General features: G+C 40.8%; 1 protein-coding gene across 6 annotated transcripts in view; it reads right to left on the reverse strand.

The window, feature by feature from the left end:
• Positions 1-4942: 4942 nt before the first annotated feature.
• Positions 4943-19539, reverse strand: part of ppp1r37 (protein phosphatase 1, regulatory subunit 37) — a 48195-nt gene continuing 33598 nt past the window's right edge. For 2 of the 6 annotated variants that reach the window (XM_034867608.1, XM_034867611.1), the window contains 7 exons: positions 19251-19406; positions 18327-18439; positions 14606-14747; positions 14345-14511; positions 11582-13319; positions 11384-11469; positions 6796-8863 (listed from right to left, as the gene is read on the reverse strand). In XM_034867608.1, coding sequence (XP_034723499.1) covers positions 11393-11469; positions 11582-13319; positions 14345-14511; positions 14606-14747; positions 18327-18439; positions 19251-19406 — 2393 coding nt within the window. In that variant the 3' untranslated portion in view covers positions 6796-8863; positions 11384-11392. Of the gene's footprint in view, positions 4955-6792; positions 8871-9975; positions 9987-11383; positions 11470-11581; positions 13320-14344; positions 14512-14605; positions 14748-18326; positions 18440-19250; positions 19407-19539 lie in introns of those variants that run through there. The other 4 variants (XM_034867606.1, XM_034867609.1, XM_034867607.1 and 1 more) reach the window with 4 other exon arrangements.

The following is a 19539-nucleotide window of genomic DNA, read 5'->3' on the forward strand; positions in this document are numbered from 1 at the left end:
CACCACCCCGGTCTGCCACTCCTTAGGCACTGTCCCAAACTTCCACGCAATGTTGAAGAGGTGTCCCACACAAGACAACCCCTCCACACCCAAAGCTGACAACAGATAAGCGGACAAAAATGGGTGGATGGTCTCTTTGTCAATTATTAAGGTAATATTTAATGAATTGCAAGATAATCTCAGTGGCATATTCCCTTGTCTTAGAAGCGGTGTGTAGTTTTACCTTTATCTAGTAAAGAAAATCATTAAAATAAAAGGTATAACAATCATAATATATCAAGCAAGAAAATGCAGTATTAGCATAAACAATAAAAACAAGAAGAACCAGATAGCCTGGCTCGGTCCAAAGGTAACGAGCACCTCTAAAGTGCATTCATTACAACTTATCACATCTAGTTTAGTTTGGTGAGCTTTAGAGGTGCTTGAAGGCAGATTTTGGACAGAGCTGTTCTTCCTTGTTTCCACCTTTCATGCTAAGCTCTAGCTTTATATTTATCGTACAAACAAGATGGTGTCAATTTTCTAATCTAATTCTTGGCAAAAAAACAAACAGGCATATTACCCCATAAGTCCCCAAATATTGTTTCTTAAAGGCAACTGGATTTTGTCTATTTTTGTATTTATAAGCTCTTTCAAGCGCTGTTGAGGTGGTGGAACCTCTTTGTCCCCCTCTTAGCACTCATGACACCACATATGATGCTTTTGTCCCATTAGCCCCTGCTCTTGTGTGCCCATGTGCAGGGGTCTGTTGCAGTCCACTGGACTGCGAATCAACAGGCCAGATATGGGCTGACACCACAGATAAATCCCTACCGTTCTATCAGCATTCCAGCACATTCCTGAGGCACGGCTAAGCCCAAGGAGAGACCCAGCGAGGAAGCATTTGATCACTTGCCACTGTCCCCTAACAGAGAGCGAGAGGCCACAGCAGCTTGGCAAAACCTTTAAGCACCCCAAAGCTGAAAAAAGTTTTCAGTTATGAAGTTTATGTCTCTGTTCAAAGATGAGTAAATATCCTGCTTTATTTAGGCTAATTTATATACAATAAGGTAAATAATACTATATGAGATACAAACATTTGTGTTGTAGTTTGTTTTGTTTGCTTTGGATTCTTTTCCTCTTTTGGTCGTGTCTGGTGTTTGTATCTTTTCTCTCCGGTCTTGTGTTGTTGGTCCTGTGTTCCCTCGAGTGTCTGTATGTTCTGTTTCCTGTTTTATTTTGAAGTCTGAGTTTTGTCTCGTCTTACCTTTAGTTTTACTTCCTGTGTCTTCCCGCCTCTTGTCATCTGCCTCTTGTTTCCTCATTGACCTTGTGTATTTAATGTCTGTGCTTCCCTTGTCTCTTGTCTGATCCTTTTGTCCAGTCCTCGTGATCCTGCCGTGCTGTTCTTTGTCCTGTCAGCTTATTCCAGTCATGCCCCGTGAGTTTTCCCCTGTGTAGTTTCCCTGTTTTTGCATTGCCTTCGACCCTGGACCTGTTTCTTTGGATTTTTGGACTCTGTGGATTTTTTTCTATTCTTGGATTTTGCCTTGCCCTTTTTGTCCCTCTTTCCTTGGACTAAGAGTGAATAAATCTTTGGTGAACTGCTCCCGCCTGCCTCCCTCATCTCTGCTTTTGGGTCGTTATTCCTCTACCTCATAACAATATGTATCAAAACCTTAATCTGCACAGTAATTAGAAAAATGTGGTGGAGCAAAAAAAAGTAGGCTACAATTTAAGTTGTGATGGAGTTGAACTGTAAAGTTTTTTCACTTAATTTGATTGACTTCATAGTTGGCCTCAATGGACATCTGTCTTTGGCTTCTCCCAAGTTCATCTAATACAATACACCAGAAAAACACAACTATAAAGTATACTTTTTACAATTGTGCAAAACGGCAGGTAGCATGGTCAGGGAACTATAGTACTTGGTTTTCAACCAAAAAAGAAAATGGGTAGATATTTCAAACCCAAACAAAAAAAAAAATGAAATAATGAGCTTTGTTTTCCCATTTATCCAATGTCTATACAAATTAACTGGAAAATTGCTCGTTTTTCTTTTTTTTTTTTTCTTATTAAACCGACAGCAAGAATACAGGCAATTTTTTCTAATGTGCATACTCACTGAAAAGGACAAATGTGAGGGTCAGAGCTGTATATTAGACAGAGTTTCACCAACCAGGGAATTGAATGTTCTGAGCTATCCCGCTATGCAATTGGTTCTGGGGTGGTCACAGCAGGGAATAGTGGAAAAATGGAAACTTATTTAAAAAATGTCCTATTGTTGCACATTTGGCCGCAAAGAAAGACAGGGAAGCGGTAAAAGATTTCACCCGTGTCCAAAAAGGCGAAAAGAGCAAACTTGAGGGCAAATGACCCAGCGACTCATTATTGTGTGAGGTAAATGTCAATTTGTCTCTTTGACTTATAACAAATTACATAGGACAAATAAAGTAATACCATCGTTAATGTCTACCATGCTGTCAAAAAAGTGCTAGCGTTGATACTGCTTTAGAAATAAATGAAGTTTAAAGTTACCCATGGCTTAAATGCTAGCGTTAGCTTTTTTGCTAGCCCTCCATGTACTTAAATGCTTGTGCTCTTGCCATAGTCACATGGCTTTTGGTCTCAACCAAGTACAGGTGTCTTTATGTTTATAATGATATTGGAGCTTGGACGAGGATATTGTTTGGCATTTCAAAAGTTCGGACAGCTAGCTAATGCTATGTCGATGCACAAAGCAAACTGGCTGTAGTTAGCCTGTACGTATGCTAGCGGACATTAGAAAGGTAAACACTGCTCAGAGACTTGTTAAGCGACGTGGTCACTCACCAAAATGGGCATTTTTTAGAGGCCCGTTTACAATATAGAAGGTATTTATACACTGCAATGTTTCCGTAAGGGCCTTTTCCATATTGACAAACGTTGGAATCCAGTAAGAGTAGATGGGCCGATCTCAACACTCTTGCTGTAGTATTAGCATAAAGAAGCCTGGTCAGGTAAGGCGGCGCCAAACCTTGGATAGATTTAAATGTTAAATGTAAGATTTTCATCTTGATCCTGTAGCAAACAGGAAGCCAGTGAAGGGAGCGCAACAACAGTGTAATATGGTTCTTCTTCTTTTATCCTGTAAGGAGGCAGGCAACATCCTTTTGGACTAGCTGTGGGCATTGAATACATGACTGGTCTAAACCTATTTACTTAGAATTACGGGCTTTTTTGCACTTCTAGTCTTAAACAATTTCATTATTTGTGTTTGTTTCATATATTTTTTATATAATTCCTTTCTTCCGGTTGTTTCTTGTGAGTAGTTGCTGTTATAGGCTTGTCCCAAGAGTTTTATTCGCCTGGTTCCTGTGCAGATGAAAAATAAATTACTTTGAACCTTTGAAACCAGAACACAGTGTTTAACTAGTTAATGTTTATAAAACACCTTATCTTTGTCCAGTTTGACTTCCTGCTGAGAACATTCATGAATTAGTATCAAATAAAGTCCAATTTCTTCTTACCTTAGTAAGATCCAAAAGATTATTCACAGATTTTTTTTACATTGACCGTTTCAACCGTTAAGGTGCTTAATCACGTTTTATATTGACAGAGACAGCACCTCAGGAATTTCCCTGAAAGTATGAAAAGTCATGAAAAAAAGAGAACAGGAGGCACACAGAACACTATGAAATGTTTAATTACAACCAGAATTTTACAATAACTCCAACTGATACCACCCAAACCCTGTGGAGTTTAAGAACCCAGACGTTCAACAGTGTCACAATGTTTCTGTGCACTGAACAGAAAAACTACAAAAAAAAACAACAGCAAACTAGAATCACTATATGGCAGGATTGTGTGTGTGAATATACCTTGATTCAACTCACTGTGATACAAGATACTTTTCTTTTGCAGTGTGTAGAGTAGTAAATATATTCTCGTACGGCTCACGTTAACCAACAGTCTCAAGAGGACGAAAAAAAAAGAATTTTCACTCTTAAGGTTGTGAGTGAGACAATCGGAGTAAAAAATAAAGGTTTGGACTGGGAAACTTTAATACATATCTGTGATAAGTGTGGTTGAAATGTATTAAAGAAAACTTAACAGTTACACGGCATGAATATATACAATGTTTAAAAATCAACAAAAGGGTTACATGCTTTTAGACCAGTGGTTCCAAACTACAGGTCTGAATGCATGCAAGTGGGACCCTTTAAAGCCTCAAAATGATTAACGGAATAGTTTGACAGTTTTGGAGATACAAATTTGCTGTCTTGTCAGTTGAGATGAGAAGACACAGCTCACATATCCGTACACTAAATATGAAGCTACCTCAGACAGTTAGCTTAGCATTAAGACTGGAAACAGCTACATTGGCTTAGTTTTACCCAGTAGGCGGTTTGTTAATGTTTAACAGGGGCCTCGTTTTTTTCCTTTTCACACGCGTAGCACCATGAACAGACCATGAATTTATCGGTACACAGCACAGTTAGGCCACGAGTACCTCAGGGCCATGGTCGGGGCCATAGATTCTAACTTGCACCAACCAGTCAGATAAAGGATTAACGTGTCGGGCAGACTAGACTAGCATGTTCAACTAAACGTCTCCACCACTCCACTCTCTCTGCAACTAGGCAATGGCAGGTCAAAGGGGCTTGTGCTTTGGTCATTTTGCTAAGGGGGATGGCACCCCACCTCCAATCACATACTTGTTTTATCATGTCTGGCCTCTATACCAAATATTAATCGATGACATGTGCCACAAACGACATGTCCTAAATCTACTTGAAATTCGATTCAAACTTTTGTAAGAAACAAAATGCCCCCAGGATTAAGTTTTTAACATCATGACAAAACGTTAATAAACGTATGGGATGCAATTGTTTTCCTCGGTTCATGCTCGTAACAACTGAAGCATAATTTAAAGCTCGTAATCGTTATGTTTAAGCACTCACAGCATTTTGTTGTGGTGAATAAAACATCATGGCTGAAAAAGTCAACAGTGACTTGAAGCACTAGTTTCCTTTCTACAGTAAAAAAAAAAACATTGCCATTGAGCATAATCCAGGCATTAATTACGTTTCCTGTCAAAAAGTAATTGGAAATACAAATTAGTGGTTTATTAATGTAGTTTCAAGGAGACAGGGTTGGCTGAGTAGGCTGCTTTATTCTGAGGAGTGAAAACACAAAAAGGCTACTAGAGACAAGACAAAGGACGCTGTGTTATGTAAGAGACGTTTGACTTACTGGGGTTGTCTGTAAGTGTTGAATGGTAATTAAAACCATATTTTATTAACTTCTGAATGTCTCACAATCTCCTGTGTCATTGGAGCATTACTGGTGAGAGTGGATTAGTGGAGTCTGGAATTCCTCACATACAGAGCAGAGCTCCCACCCTGTGGTCGACCCCCTGCCCACCGCTACGCACCCTCACTCCAGGGTGCAAAGATTTTATTTGGTTGGAAACGTGCTGTCTGCTTTATTTTGAATCCCGTCAATCTTCTTTTTGGAAAGAGATGTTGCTTTTGAACATTTTAGACGTAGTCTTTGACTCATGCTAGCAGCGTGGCTCTATGTCCAAACTAAAATCTCTTAACTAAAGGAAGGAAAGCCATGATAATGACATTCCCATAAGTCTTGTACGTTGTTGAGTAAACTATCATCATGTTTTATCAAACATTTTACTGTCATTAACCTTTTTCACTGTGCTTGCACTCACTGCAGTAAAGCAGCATCCCTTCTTCTCGGCTGAATTTCAGTCTTACTGTGCCATGAGGGTAACGACCCACTGAAATGGTGGTGGAGCAAAGTTGATCTAGTATTGAACACTTTGCAAGGCATTGTGGGATTCCCGGCAACAGAGGACTGACCAGCAATACAAAAAAGGAGTTTCAAAAGTTGAACATTTTAAACTTCAAAGGATATAGGGTGACATTTGCCTTCTGGCTACACAGTATTTTGCCAAAAAACTGACAAGCAATGCAGTAGCGGGTCAGGAAGTCAACGAGCTACTCGCTGCTGCATTCTTTGAAAATGCATTCTTTCACTATGATATTGCTCTGCTAGCTACCCACACCGACGCTAACCCAAAGTCACATTTGATTGGAAACATTTGTTACTGCACAGAGCTTAAGATGAGTCATTGAACATATTTTTGTTTAACAGAAAAAGGAATTTTGATATAAAAGAACTACAAAATGAATTTTCAACACAGCATGTAACAAGAGACACATGAACAGTTAACACAGGGAGTGGATTAGAACTTGGAAAATGTATTTGTCACTTTACTGACTTTAGCCATTGCTTTGTCTACTGACATGTTCATGTCATATCGGAGTTGTCATAAGAGTTTCCGATTGGTGAATAATGTTCACATTAACATCAAAGTGATAATTTGGACTGAGACTCTTGGATTTTTCTGAAAGCCTTGGCCCACGGGTCTTGACAATTGGGATGGGCAAAATGGAGAAAATCAATTATCACCACTTTTTTAGACCAAAGATCCAAAGCAAACATTGGGCAACAAAGAGGTTTTCTCCTCGACGCAGTGGGCCCAGGTTTGACTCTGACCTCTGGCCCTTTGCTGCATAAAAGGCAATAGAATAAAAGGCTGAAAATGACCCAAAAAATAATCGGAAAAAAAACCAACATGATTGTCATTCTACACTGTCGGCCCCTCTGTCATTCACACTGAGGTTGCCAACCTCCCTGGGCTGAAATGACTCCATTTCCTGCAAAACATCTCTGTAGGTTACATAATTCACTAGCTGTATCCAAAAATCCCAACCAATCTGCAGAGTTCAGGCATTAAAACATTCAGTCATCTCATTTAGTCATTACATGCATTTATTTGAGAGGAACAAATTTCGCCATACATATCTTTGTGATTACCAGCACATTTCAATTAAGTTAACAAATTATTAATAAAAATTTCTAAAAATGAAAGCATAACAAACAGTGGGGGCAAACTATTTGTTGGGAGGAGAGGAGCAGGAGGGTTGAATGCTGCTCCTTTTAAGAAGAAAAAAAACAAACACACCTGTCCGTATCTGCTTCAGGAAAAAAAAAATCAAAGCAGCTCTCTTCACCAACATACAAGAAGTTAACAATTTCTGTTAAGTTCCAAAATACTTGTTCTGGAAAATTCCGGACAGAAGGTAGATTTGAGCAGAGACATCAGCGCCTGCTGTGTGTTTAGACGGGGTCTCTTTTCACTCCGGTCTCCTCTGTGAGAAAACAACCACCGCTGCCACCTGGCGGCCACAGCCTCACCCAGCGGGGTAGTGTTAAGACAACAAGGACTTGGATCAGAACTAACGTTTGCTTCATTCGTGTGTTTGCTTTCATTCCTGCACCCTGACTGCTATAGTCAACCATATATACCTTTTCTTCTAACACAGTTTACCCTTCCCTCCCCCCCCCCCAAAAAAAAACAAAACAAAACTAAATATTTGCTCTAGTTTGAATGTGAAATATACATCAACAAAATGGGGTTCATCTTTAAAAGCAACCCCAAGAATGGAAAAGAAAAGATAAAATGAGGATGGGGGTGAAAGAAAAAAAGGAGACAAAGTAAATCAGAAAAGTCTCATATAGCTATGAAATAAATAGAATATAAGTGATTTCTCAAAGCAGCCCAAAGAAAAAACAAAGACTGAACCTGAAGTGGCGAATTTTGAAGGCAACATGAATGACGAGTTGGAGCAGTGGCAGAAAGTGTCAGTGGAAGACTGAGGGACAGGACGAAGGAGAGGGGAAATGTCGACAAGAGACTGAGCTGCTTTTTTTGAAAGAGTTGAACTGGTTAAACAAAGCAATAATAGCGTCTGAGAGTTGTAGAGAATCAAGGGGGGAAAAAAAGATGGAAATAACCCAACCAAAAGCAGACATCTTGCATTCTGACATTCGCAGACGTACAGTTTTTTTCAGCTGGGAGCAAAATTACAGACTTCAAAAGGCTTTTTTTTTTTTTCTTTTTTTTTTTGCAACAAAGGCAGGCAAAAAGACAGTTGCAGCGCCTCCACATCAGATCTGAGAAGACTGACTGGAGGGGGACGCTGATTCCTGAGGGGCCAAAGTGAGCAGAGGAGGAGAAAACACAAAGAGGGAAGTCACTTTGGCAGAGGTCCCTTAAAAGTTCTTCTTTCCCAGAAGGGAGAGAAATGGTCAGGAGTTGGGAACAGACATAAAACGTAACATTTAAACACACACGTTAACATCTTCAGCTTCCTCGGATATAAAAGCCTTTGATAGTGATCTACATCCACGTCTTAAACAAGTGCTTAAAGCCAGCAGGTCCGTCAACGCTATTTTGTCTTGTGAATGTGCCATCAACCCCACGTTTCTCATTATCACGGTTATGTCTTTGTGTATGTGTTATGAAAGAAAAAAAAAATAGAATTGTTAGTTCCCCCCAACTAAAGTGAAAATCTACACAAGAGAGCAACAGGAGGGCTGTGAGAAAGGTGTGTGTTCTGTCTTTGGTTAGTGTTTAATCCCCCAGCTCTCTTCTGTCTCACTCACAGGCGTCTGCTTGTGTATAAAGATTGCAGATTGACGAAATGTAGTGATAAGAGGGTGAATTTATTTCACTTTTTTTCTCTTCCACATAATATGCAAATGTGACTGTTTCTGTGGTTGATGTAGTGTGGATATAGAGGGTATCTTTTTGTTGTCACGGCAAAGCTCCGGAAGTCGATTTTGTAATTTCTGTTTCTTTCTCTAATTGCTTGGATTTTCAAAGCTTTGACTGTAACACCAGGTCTTTTGTCCTTTACGGAAAAGTTGTGTGGATGGTAAAGTCAAAGAAAAGACAAAAACATTGTAGGGCAACTTGTCATGTAGTAGACCCAGACAGACTATCGACGAGTGCTGTTTTCTCCTGTCCTTTCCGTCCCTGTGAAAGTAGAAGAAATGACATTGATTAGTCCTGAATGTAGCAGAGAACGTTGGTAAAAACCAAACTCATAGCTAACCTAACTATCAATGATCCTCAAGAATATCCTTTAGTGTAAAACCCTTTCGCTCAATCTGTGCACACTGTGGTGTCTAAAGGTAGCCATTGCAGCGCTTTTTTGCAGCAGGTTTTGTCATTAAAATGCAACTTTATCTGCACTAATACATTAAAAACTCAATGACAGCAGCAGCAGCAGCAGCACTTGCAGTCCTCTGTCAGAGTCTATACTAGCTGTGTTCACTCCGGTGTAGTTACAGCTCTCTTATTTTTATTACTTTATTGTTTTTATCCTACTTCTTTATCTTAATTTCCATCAACACTGTACTCAACCTCTAGTGTTTTCTCATTGCAGATTTGGGATTTTGTTTGTTTTATGTTGGTTCATGATAAGGTTTTCTCACCAGATGCGTTAATTTTAATAACGTAATAATATTGTACGTTAACTCTGTGTGTGTGTGGAAGGGGGGGTAGGGGTGACATTGTCTCTGGTTTTCTAATGTGAAGCACTTTGTGTTGCATGACTTTTGCATGAAAAGTGCAATACAAAAAAGTTTGATTGATTAATAAAAAAAATCTGAAATTTGGCAAGTATAAAAATGCTGAGCAGACAGCTTCCAAAGAAGCCATCGGTCCACCAGATTGGCTACCAAAAGTGAGCTCAGATGCAATGTTGCTAATAACGCACAGAAAAACTGCACACCAACAATAGCAATTATGGTAGATCAATCTTTAAGAAAGTTGAAAGGACCAGCAGTGGGAGAAGACTGAGAACTACATGACGCCCTGAAGCTCTTCTAATGCCCGGCTCCAGAATTCCACGCAGACATACACATATAATCTCTTACATAAATTCATAAAAATCATTTCATGTTTGTTTGTCATGTCAGTTGTTGTTTAAAATGTTAAGATGCACTACAGACATGTATAATAAAGCTTTGTTTGATATAACACTGATGAGTTCTCATTTGCACTCTAAACTCTGAAAGTACAGGTTTGCCCAAATTATTTTATGTTGGTGCAATGTATGTTTTCTGTCTGAAGTTACATGTTGGATCCTCATGGTAAATATTTCATTCAAAACCACCTCAGCCTTTCTTTCAGGGACATTTGGCAGGTTTACAACAAGTCTAAATTAGCTTAAGTAAAATAAGTTTATTTAGTGTCACAGAGCCTTTCAAACACAGCTGCAATTCAAAGATTTATGGAGAAAAAATGCATTGGAAAATTTGATGAAGAGTAAAATATAATCTCTACAAACAAGGTTATAGGGATACACTGGTTATAGTTTTGTTGTCAAGAATGAACAAAAATATCCATTAAAGAAGTGACTTTTTTGGTAAACAAAAAAGGCCTTTCCCAAATTTCTCTCTTTACCGATTAGTTTATTTATTTTCATGAATAACCAATAAATCTTCTGATTTTAATACAGTTATGTTTAAATGATATACCACATTTCAGCTTGACATGCAGAACCATAGCCATCACATTTGAAGCAAATAGAATAAAATAACAAATCTAAGATAAATTATAAAGCTATCATTATTTTAGAAAGTTTCCTAATTTATTTCTTCTCATAAGTAAGAAAGTGGAGCCTCCACTGTAAAGCCAATATTAGAGCGGGTTTGTTCAACTGCAGCAATGTTCCATTAACTTGTAATATGTTTTGTATTGGCCAGGGGCCTTTAAGAAACTCACTGGGTTCATTTTCTAAACCATTTCATGGCGTCTATCTGTACGATTGTCAGCCTCGATGCATACAGCACATTTGGAATAGGAGTCTCAATCAGGATTTTGCCTGTTCACGGCTTATGGTCAGCTTAGTGCGTTTGCAAGCCAACAGTTTGCAAGGCTGCAGTAAAGATGCTTGCCCAAAAGCAAAGCCCATATCTCTGGTTGGAAGGAAAAACACACCTACTTCAAAACATTATGAAAGACAACATCGCAATGTCGACGTTTTACAAGAAGGTGGTTGAAGGAATGAAAGAGGGAGGCTGTGTTTGTCCGCCCCCGGTGGAAAACTTTGAAAAAGTCCTACTTTTGCATGGCTGCATGTAAACAGGAATATTCACTTTCTTTAGACATGTAAACAGTTTAGACTGAATATTGTCTTTTTCGGAATAAGCACAAAAACCAGGGTATTATGTGCATGTAAACATAGTGATCTTTGTGATACTGTTTCAGGAAAGAAAGGTTGTTTAATTATAGAACCAGAAGTGACTTGATTTGTTGAAATAAATTAATTAATTAATTTTATTTGATGGAGTTTTAGAATTAGACCTACTTGATCAGCATGAAGATAAAGGGCTTTCGAAGAAGTAGCTTCTGCAAACTAACGCCAACAATATAATGATGAATCCATTTCCATTTGAGATTTATGTTGATCTATTGTGTGTGTGTGTGCGTGCGTGTGTGTGTGTATGTGTGTGTGTGTGTGTATACTGTATATAGACAAATGTTTACTTCAAAACTTCATGGTGCGTCTCTCCCCATCTCCAAACTGGCTTCTAGCAGCAGCTCCTCCAGGTCTTGTCCACAGCTCACACTCACTACACAATGGAGACATCACACACATTGCCAAACAAGACTTTCACACCTAAAACCAACTTAATTTTTTTTTTTTTTTTAAATCAGCAGAGATCAGTGGTTACAGTGACTCACCGTGCTCCATCACACAGCTGCCGGGCTTAGGGCTTTCGTCCAGAAGATGGAGGGAGAACTCAGGCTTCAGGCCGTTGGGTAGAGCTGAACCGACTATCTCCTCCTCCGGAGCCTCGGCAAAACACTCGTCTTCGTCTGCAGAGCTCTCATCAGGTGAATCCTCGTCTTTGACTGGGGAGACGGACTCAGACGTGGCTGGTTCAGGACTCTTTGAGGCGTCTCCTGCTGGAGTATTTAACTCCTCAGCTCCACCTTGAGGGATAGGTGGTTTCTGTTGATCAGTCTGGACGGAGAGAACAGGCTCCGCCGCCTGTTCATCTGCCTCCGTTTGCTGCTTTGGACATGGTTCCTCTTGGGATGGCTGGATGTCCTCTTTCTCTTTTAAACTGGGTTTTTCATCTTCTGACAAGTTGGCTGGCTCTTCCTGCTTCTCCTCTATGGGAAGGCCCTCTCCTTCTTCTGATTGGTTTGGTAACTTGCTTTCCTCTGATGCAGATGATAGCTCATCCTGTAGCTGTTCAAGAGCAATTGCTAACGGCTGCTGCAATTGTTCTGCAGGGATACAAGTCTGGGTTTGACTCAGTTCATCAAACTGTTTACGCTCTCCCTCGGTGCTCACCTGAGTCACATCTTCTACAAGACCTTCCTCCTCCTCTCCTTCCTTCTTTCCCTCAACACAAGTGGGCTCAAGTTGGGGGCTTTTAATTCCCTCCATTACCTCCTTAGGGAGCGGAAATGCTGCAGCCTGCACCGATGAGGAGTTTGATGGCAGGACCGGTGCTTGTTGACTTGGATCTGTCACTTCTGGGTCTAAAGTGCTAGCTGTTGCATCCTCTGGGGGTTGACTTGTAGACTGTGGCTCTACTGTAGCATTTACTGCCGACTCTAAGTGTGATACTGGACTCTGATCTTTGAGTTTACAGTCTGTTGACAGAGCAGCTGAGCTCTCCTTCAAGTCCGCCTGTGTCAGTTGTGTTTGTGTATGTGTTTGAGATGAAGGCAGTGGCCATGTCGGCTGTGTCGCGGGTGTGATCCCATCTACAGGCTTCTTTGAGGCCTCTTTAGCCAGGATGGGAGCTGCAGGTGCACTCATCTGGAGTTGTAGCTGCTCAGGGGGGCTCTCCACCCGAGTTACCATAAAGATCTTGTGACCCCTCCCTGGACTAGAGACAGATATACAGCGACCAGGAGACGGAGGGGTGCCACTAGGGACTGCAGATTCTGTAACGGTGATACCGGAAATGAGGCTCGGGCTGCCAGTAGGTGAGGCGGACAGGGTTGAGGATGTACATGAGGCACTGAGGAAGGGCTGTGCAACCCCTGTCTGGGTTTGAGGAGTAGTCTGGTTTAAGCGAGGGGAGGAGTTTGATGTGGAAGAGGACTTTGTTACCACCTCCTCATCCTCCTCATCCTCAGTGTCCGAGTCCGACTCCAGGATCATTTGAGGAATGTTGGTCTCGTTGCTGTCTCCTGACTGACTGCTTGTTTGTCCTTCATTGACTGCCGTTTCACCTTTTCCCTCTACCTCTTTGTCCCCTTTGTCCCCTCTCTCCTCTGCTGCTGGTTCTTCCTCCTCTTCTTCTGTGGTCCCATCCTCTGTGGCGATTTCAGCCATGGATGTTGACTGCCTCATCTTCTGCTCTGTTTCCTCCTTCTCCTTAGCCAGGATGAAGTTCCTCTTACAGCCATTCTGGATCTCAGCCAGCAGGGCGCGCTGGGTCTCAATGAAGCTCTTTACCTAAAAGATAAAGGAGCATGTCCCAAACATGAATATAAAACCACAAGAATATCAGAATAAACACAATTAAGTTAAAGTAAGGGCTAAAATCTCTTTTGAACCAGTACTATTCTTCGGGCTACTTCGCTCTCTCCCATCTATTCCTGTCATCTCTCCATTTTTAGCTATTTAATTAAGGCACACAAACTCAATGCTCTGAAGAATCTTTAAAAAATGCTAAGGCTAGCATTATGCTGTATTGTAATAATGGTCAACAAAGCCAATGAAAAATTGAATTAGTTGCATTGGTCCATCTCTCTGTAGCACTCAGAACCAAGGCCTTTCATTCCTACAGATGACAAACATGTCATAGATAAATAGTGTAATTTATTAAAGAAATAAATAAAAAAATATATTTCTTATAAACAGCCGGGCACTGTAGGTCTGAGCAAAAGCTACTCAATTAGGAGTAAATGGAGTGCATCTTATGGGGATTCATGTAAACTGTTATGGTGCTCTCTTCAGTGTTTGAAACAGTAGGACAGTGTATTTGGGATATACTCAGCCCTGGACCATATGCCTTACTGAAATGGGAAGAATTAATGCATACATGACGATTTTGTGTACTGGCTGTAAAAACAAATATGCTTCAGGACAATACATTTAAATCTACTCACAATCTACAATCTAAACTAGTGGTGATTATCAGTAGTGCAAGGATGTGTTTTTGGGAGAACTATAGACCACAGAGGAATAAGATATGTCAGGCTTTAACTAAACAGGTCAAGTTTTTTTTTTTTTTTTTTATGGAATCTGACAAAAACAAATATGAATATCACCAGACTTATTCTTTTGTAATCTGCCCATGTCTGTGATGATCTGTGTGGACTGTCCGTGGCCAGCCAAGAATTTATGATTGCGTCAGCCGTACATGCATCACAAGCGCATATGCAGACTCCAAATGCAGGGTAAACAGAAACCCATGCATTAATAATCTCTTTACTTCTCCTCTTTATCCCATCCCCATGCATTGTCTCCATGCTCACAGTTTCTTTCTTGGGCTCCCGGTCAAGGTCGAGACGCAGCAGAGAGGTGTTGACTTTAAGGGCGAGTGAAAGGGCCATCAGTCCACCTGTCTTGATCTCATTCTCTCGAAGGTCCAGACGCAGCAGTCTGGGGCTCTCAGCGATAAACTCAGCCACAGCCACAGCTCCTGTAGGACAGAGAATAAAAAAGAAACACGAGTCAAAAAATACAGCAAGAACACATCCAAGAAATCCTTCACAAAATAAAGTTCTAGGTCCCACCTTCACAGGACAGTTTAGTGGAAGCGAGGCCCAGTCTGAGCACGGAGCGATTCCCGATCAGTCCGTCTTTCAGCTTGTGGACCCCTTCATTACCCACGGAGTTATGGCCGAGGTTAAGGGTCTCCAGACTCTGGGTGCATGGCTGAGGGAGGGAGAAACAACGGAGATATGGATATGTTTAATAGTAAAATTAAAAAATTATCTACAACTGAGAGTTTCTTTTAGCAATGGGAGAGTGCAGTTAAGTCTTAACAGCTAGCGTGCCAAAGTTGTGCTTGTGGTTGTTTGAAACCTAAACCATGCAGTTTTATGTTAACATCTTTTTCATTATGTAGGAAATCTCTATTTCTTTTGTTACATTGTTAGTGTAAGGCATTTCTCTCTCTCTCTCTCCTTCTTGCAATGCAATAAATCTTCACTTAATCACACCACTGTTTTTTTTTAATTTAAAGACTCTTTTCTGTAAAAAATACGATGTAAATGAAAGCAAAATGCAGGGTTATCAGCTCGTCAAACATGAGCAACATGCAAGCTTCACTAGAACACTGATCATATTGAACAACATGGGAGTTATGGTAGCCATTACAGTAGGTAATAATATAATAATAATAATAATCTCATAATACAGTAATGTGAGAAAGAAACATTCTGCAGATAGTGTATTAAAGTAACTCAATAATAGTATTATGCAATTTTTTTAAACAATTTATGTAGTCACAAAACTAGAATTACCAGTTCACAGTTGTATGCTTCGCCCAACCAGTCAGGTTGCAGTTTGCATCCATGTCCGTTCAGACTCATAATATACTGTGTGTAGGGATGACTTTGAAGGAATTTATTAAAATGTGTTAAGATATTCTTTGGCAAAACATGGATGCTTCATACACACATCTTCAACCAGGCAGGACTGACGATCTGTACAATCACCACAGTTTCAATATTAGTGTCCGTTCAAATGTACCGGACCCTACACCGTAGCCTGACGTGCACATCACGAAAAATGCAACTACACGTCGCTGCGACACACGTCTCTCGGCCATGGCTTGGTAATGTTGTATTTTCCCCGACTCATTTCCTTGTGTCCTTCTTTAGAAACAACATGAAATCAAGGAGAGGGTTAACTTCCCCTAATACAGATGTCTCACTGTGGTCAGAAAGCACAAGGACAGACACACACACCAACACACGCGCACGCACGCGCACACGCCGGGTCACTTACGTAGGCAACTGCGAGAGCTCTGCGTGGAGCCTCCGCCGAAGCATGAAAAGGCCAATAGTGTATAAATCTTTATAAACTTCGGGTCCTATCTTGCAACTGCTGCAGCGCAAAGCCCGACGCAAGTGTCGTTGCTAGTTTAAGACCGACGCAGTTGTCAAATTCCAGTCCAGCGCCTGCGTCGTTTAAATAGCAAATGCACCTGCGCCCATCTTTGCGCCCATGGGCGTGCTGGTCTTGAGAAGTGGTGAGTGATCATGCACAAAACAACAAAACAAAACAAAAACCTGGTCTAAAGTCAATAGCGCAGCCTTTCATTGTTATTTTAACAGTGCATTAATAAAATGTGCCCTGGCTTATGAACAGCAACACTTGCATCGGGCAAGAGAGGGCGTAATGTGGTAAAGCCTGAGACATGCACAATAATAATAATAATAATAATAAAAAAATGCCTTCTGCATTTTTTGTTTTGCTTTCCCCTCCATTATTCCAATCTTGTACCGAACAGGGATTTCTGAACTGAGGTATAAACCAAACCGCGACTTCTGTGTACCGTTCCACCCCTAGATGAGAGTGGACCTAGGCCTCACTGAATGGCCCCAGTTTGTTAGATTGGGGGACCTCACATCTGAGTATGTGGTCAGCAGCACAGGGATGAACCAACAAACTGTTCTCTCTCCTGTAATGTCACCTTGTAAACCACAGATTTCAAGTACAACTTTGAGTCATGCCATATGCAGAAGTTCTCCAACGACACAGCAACTGTGTGGCGTATCAAGGATGGAAAGGAGGGGGAGTATAAAAGCATTGTGGAAGACTTTGTGGAAGGGCATAGCACTAACCAGCTGTAGCTGAACACCAGCAAAACTAAGGAAATGGTGGTGGACTTCAGGAGTCCGGCCATTACCTTGCTTCCTGTCACCATTGACGGGGTGAATGCGGAGACTGCCAGTACATACATGTACCTGGGGTTACATCTTGACAATAAACTTTACTGGTCTGCCAATACTAATGCAGCAAGCTCTATTTCCTTAGGAAGCTGGGGTCCTTCAATGTCTGCATCAAACTCCTGCTTATGCCCTACCAGTCTGTCATGGCCAGTGCCCTTTTCTATGCCATGGTATGTTGGGGAGACAGCCCTAGGAAGAGGGATACTGGACAACTGGACAGGCCGGTGATCAAAGCTGGCTATGTTGTGGGCAAGGAGCTGAGTCAACAACATCAGTTGCAGAAAAAGAGGACCCTGAGAAGATTGCTCTCTGTAAATGACAATGGCCACCCCCTGCAAACCACTTTCCCCAAGCAGAAGAGCAAGTTCAGTAGTAGGCTCCTGTCTCTGACAGGCTGCGTAGGTCCTTTGTCCCTACGGTCATTAAGCTCTACAATGCTACACAGAAGGGGAGGAGTGTGATTGATTTTAGTGTTGAAGTCTGCCTTGATCACTGCCATTCGTACCATGCCTTCATCCGGGTGCCTTTATACATACACATAAACTACGCCGGACTACCCTGAACTGGACTGATTGGCACTGTTTGCCTCCCTTCCTGGCTATATTAGCCACTTGCCCATTTTGCAAGCTTGCCTGTTTGGTCAATACACCACAACGTCTTTTTATCTGTATGGAGTAGTGTCTGTGTAGCCTAATGTACTCAAATAGATATAGAGTTTGCACGGACACTCTCTTGCACTATGATACAGTTGCACCTTTCTGCATTTTTTCCACATCGCTCCTTTAAACATGCTAAAATCTAACTTTACTGTAAGGGCACTTTATGAAAGTAAGTAGTCAGTCAGTCAGTCAGTCAACCTGTCTGTCTGTCTGTAGAAACACTGAGTGAACAATGAGTGTGAAGATAATGTCTTGATAGCTATGCCTTGGTCTCACATCTGTTAACTGAGTGAAATATGACTGCACAAAATGTAGGCTGCATTTATGAGAAGCTTATGTGGAAATCCAGTCAAACCAGACGTCACTACGCCAATTTAGTCATTACAAAAATCTTTCACCAACACACCTTTTACCGGCAAGTTTACACAAAGAAATCGGATATCGATTTCTCGAGTGAAATGCAAATATGACTCATTCATCTAACAATGAAACAGTTGTTAATCTTATTTGCTTTTTACAAGATCCTTCAGACACTAAAGAGCAAATTCTGTGTTCAAATATTGTCTTTCGCAGATCACTCTCGCCCTTTCTCGGTTTTACTGGGTCAACTGTATACATTAAATAAACAGAAGTCATACCAGGTGTAGACAGACTGAGCTAGAGTACAACATGTCCATGTGGAAGTAAGCTGGCCAGTAAGGGCCAGCTGACAAACATGACCTGATGTGAGCAGAAAAGAGGAAAAACAAACAGCAAAGGTCCATTTTGACTGACAATTGCAATTTGAATCCTCCCTGCCTAAGCTGTTAGAGACATACATAGCCACAATTTTCCTCTTAACATCTCTGATAAGTGTGTGTGTGTGTGTGTGTGTGTGTGTGTGTGTGTGTTTGTACCAGTGCAGCAGCGAGGTAGCCCATGCCATTGTGTGTGAGCTGGTTGTTCCATAGCACCAAAGTGACGAGACCTTTCCTCTGCTCTTTTAGTCCTTCGCACACGTAGGCCAGACCTGTGATGACAAACGGAGAAACAGACAGAGTAAGTACATTTGTATTTAACTTTAAAATAACACCATTTCAACAAAACAATCATGTGAATTAAAAGAATTCTTCAATAATTTGAAACGCAAAGCTAGAAACACATTTTTATACCAAGACTTGGTTATTTTTAGCTCATTAGTCAGTCTGTTATGCAGAACTCTAAACAGGGATATTTGTTTGGCCACGTAATGCTGTTTAATCCAAATGAATGGCACTATACGGTATTCTGTGGTGACAATTATATAAATATGATTATCTGTCAAACAAAACAAAAAAGGTAAAATGTAATTCTTTACTGTTTGAACTGGGAAGCAAACAAAAGTCAGTTAATCATATTCTGAATGGAAATTATTATCAAACATAATATGACTGTGGTTGAGCTTAAAACAGCCAACCAGCCTGTCATGTTCAAATCAGTGAGCAGATGATCAAACTCGATTCATTACCTTCTCTTTAGAAACACAACAACTCTTTGCTGTAGCTGGTAAATAACATGTTCTGAAAATATGAGATTAGGGCCCAGTTGCTTTACTGGTTTGTACTAGCCAACATGCCACACTATGGAACACATGCTCATATGCCGCCTATTAAAGATGTATTTAGTATACTTTTGCACAATATGTGCATTGCTTTCATTCTATTTCTCATAGTAGTAGTGTTGCTGCAATTAACTAATTTCCCCACAAGGATTAATAAACTCATTTTAACGGAGTTTGTGAAAACTATAATGACTATAATACAATAATGCTGCAGTATGTGTACTCTATCACTGTCGTGTACCGGAGTCTAGGATGTGGTTGTTGCGCAGGTCCAGGATCTGAATGTTGTAGTTGAACTTGAGCAAGTTTCCAAGTTGGGCCGAGTCCTGCAGGCCATTGAGCTTGTTGTCTGCTAGGTACAACTCCCGCAGGTTCATATTCATCTTCAGAGCCGTAGCTGTCCAGGAAAACAAATTATAAAGGAAGGAGGGGGGAGAAGAAAAACAAAATGTTAAGATTGGAGGGCTAAACTCTTGAAATAGGAATCTCCAATGCTGAAAGCAGGGCTGAGAAGAGAAACCTCTCTGCCC

This window comes from Etheostoma cragini, chromosome 3, assembly GCF_013103735.1.
Source record: "Etheostoma cragini isolate CJK2018 chromosome 3, CSU_Ecrag_1.0, whole genome shotgun sequence".
In the NCBI taxonomy this organism is placed as follows: domain Eukaryota; kingdom Metazoa; phylum Chordata; class Actinopteri; order Perciformes; family Percidae; genus Etheostoma; species Etheostoma cragini.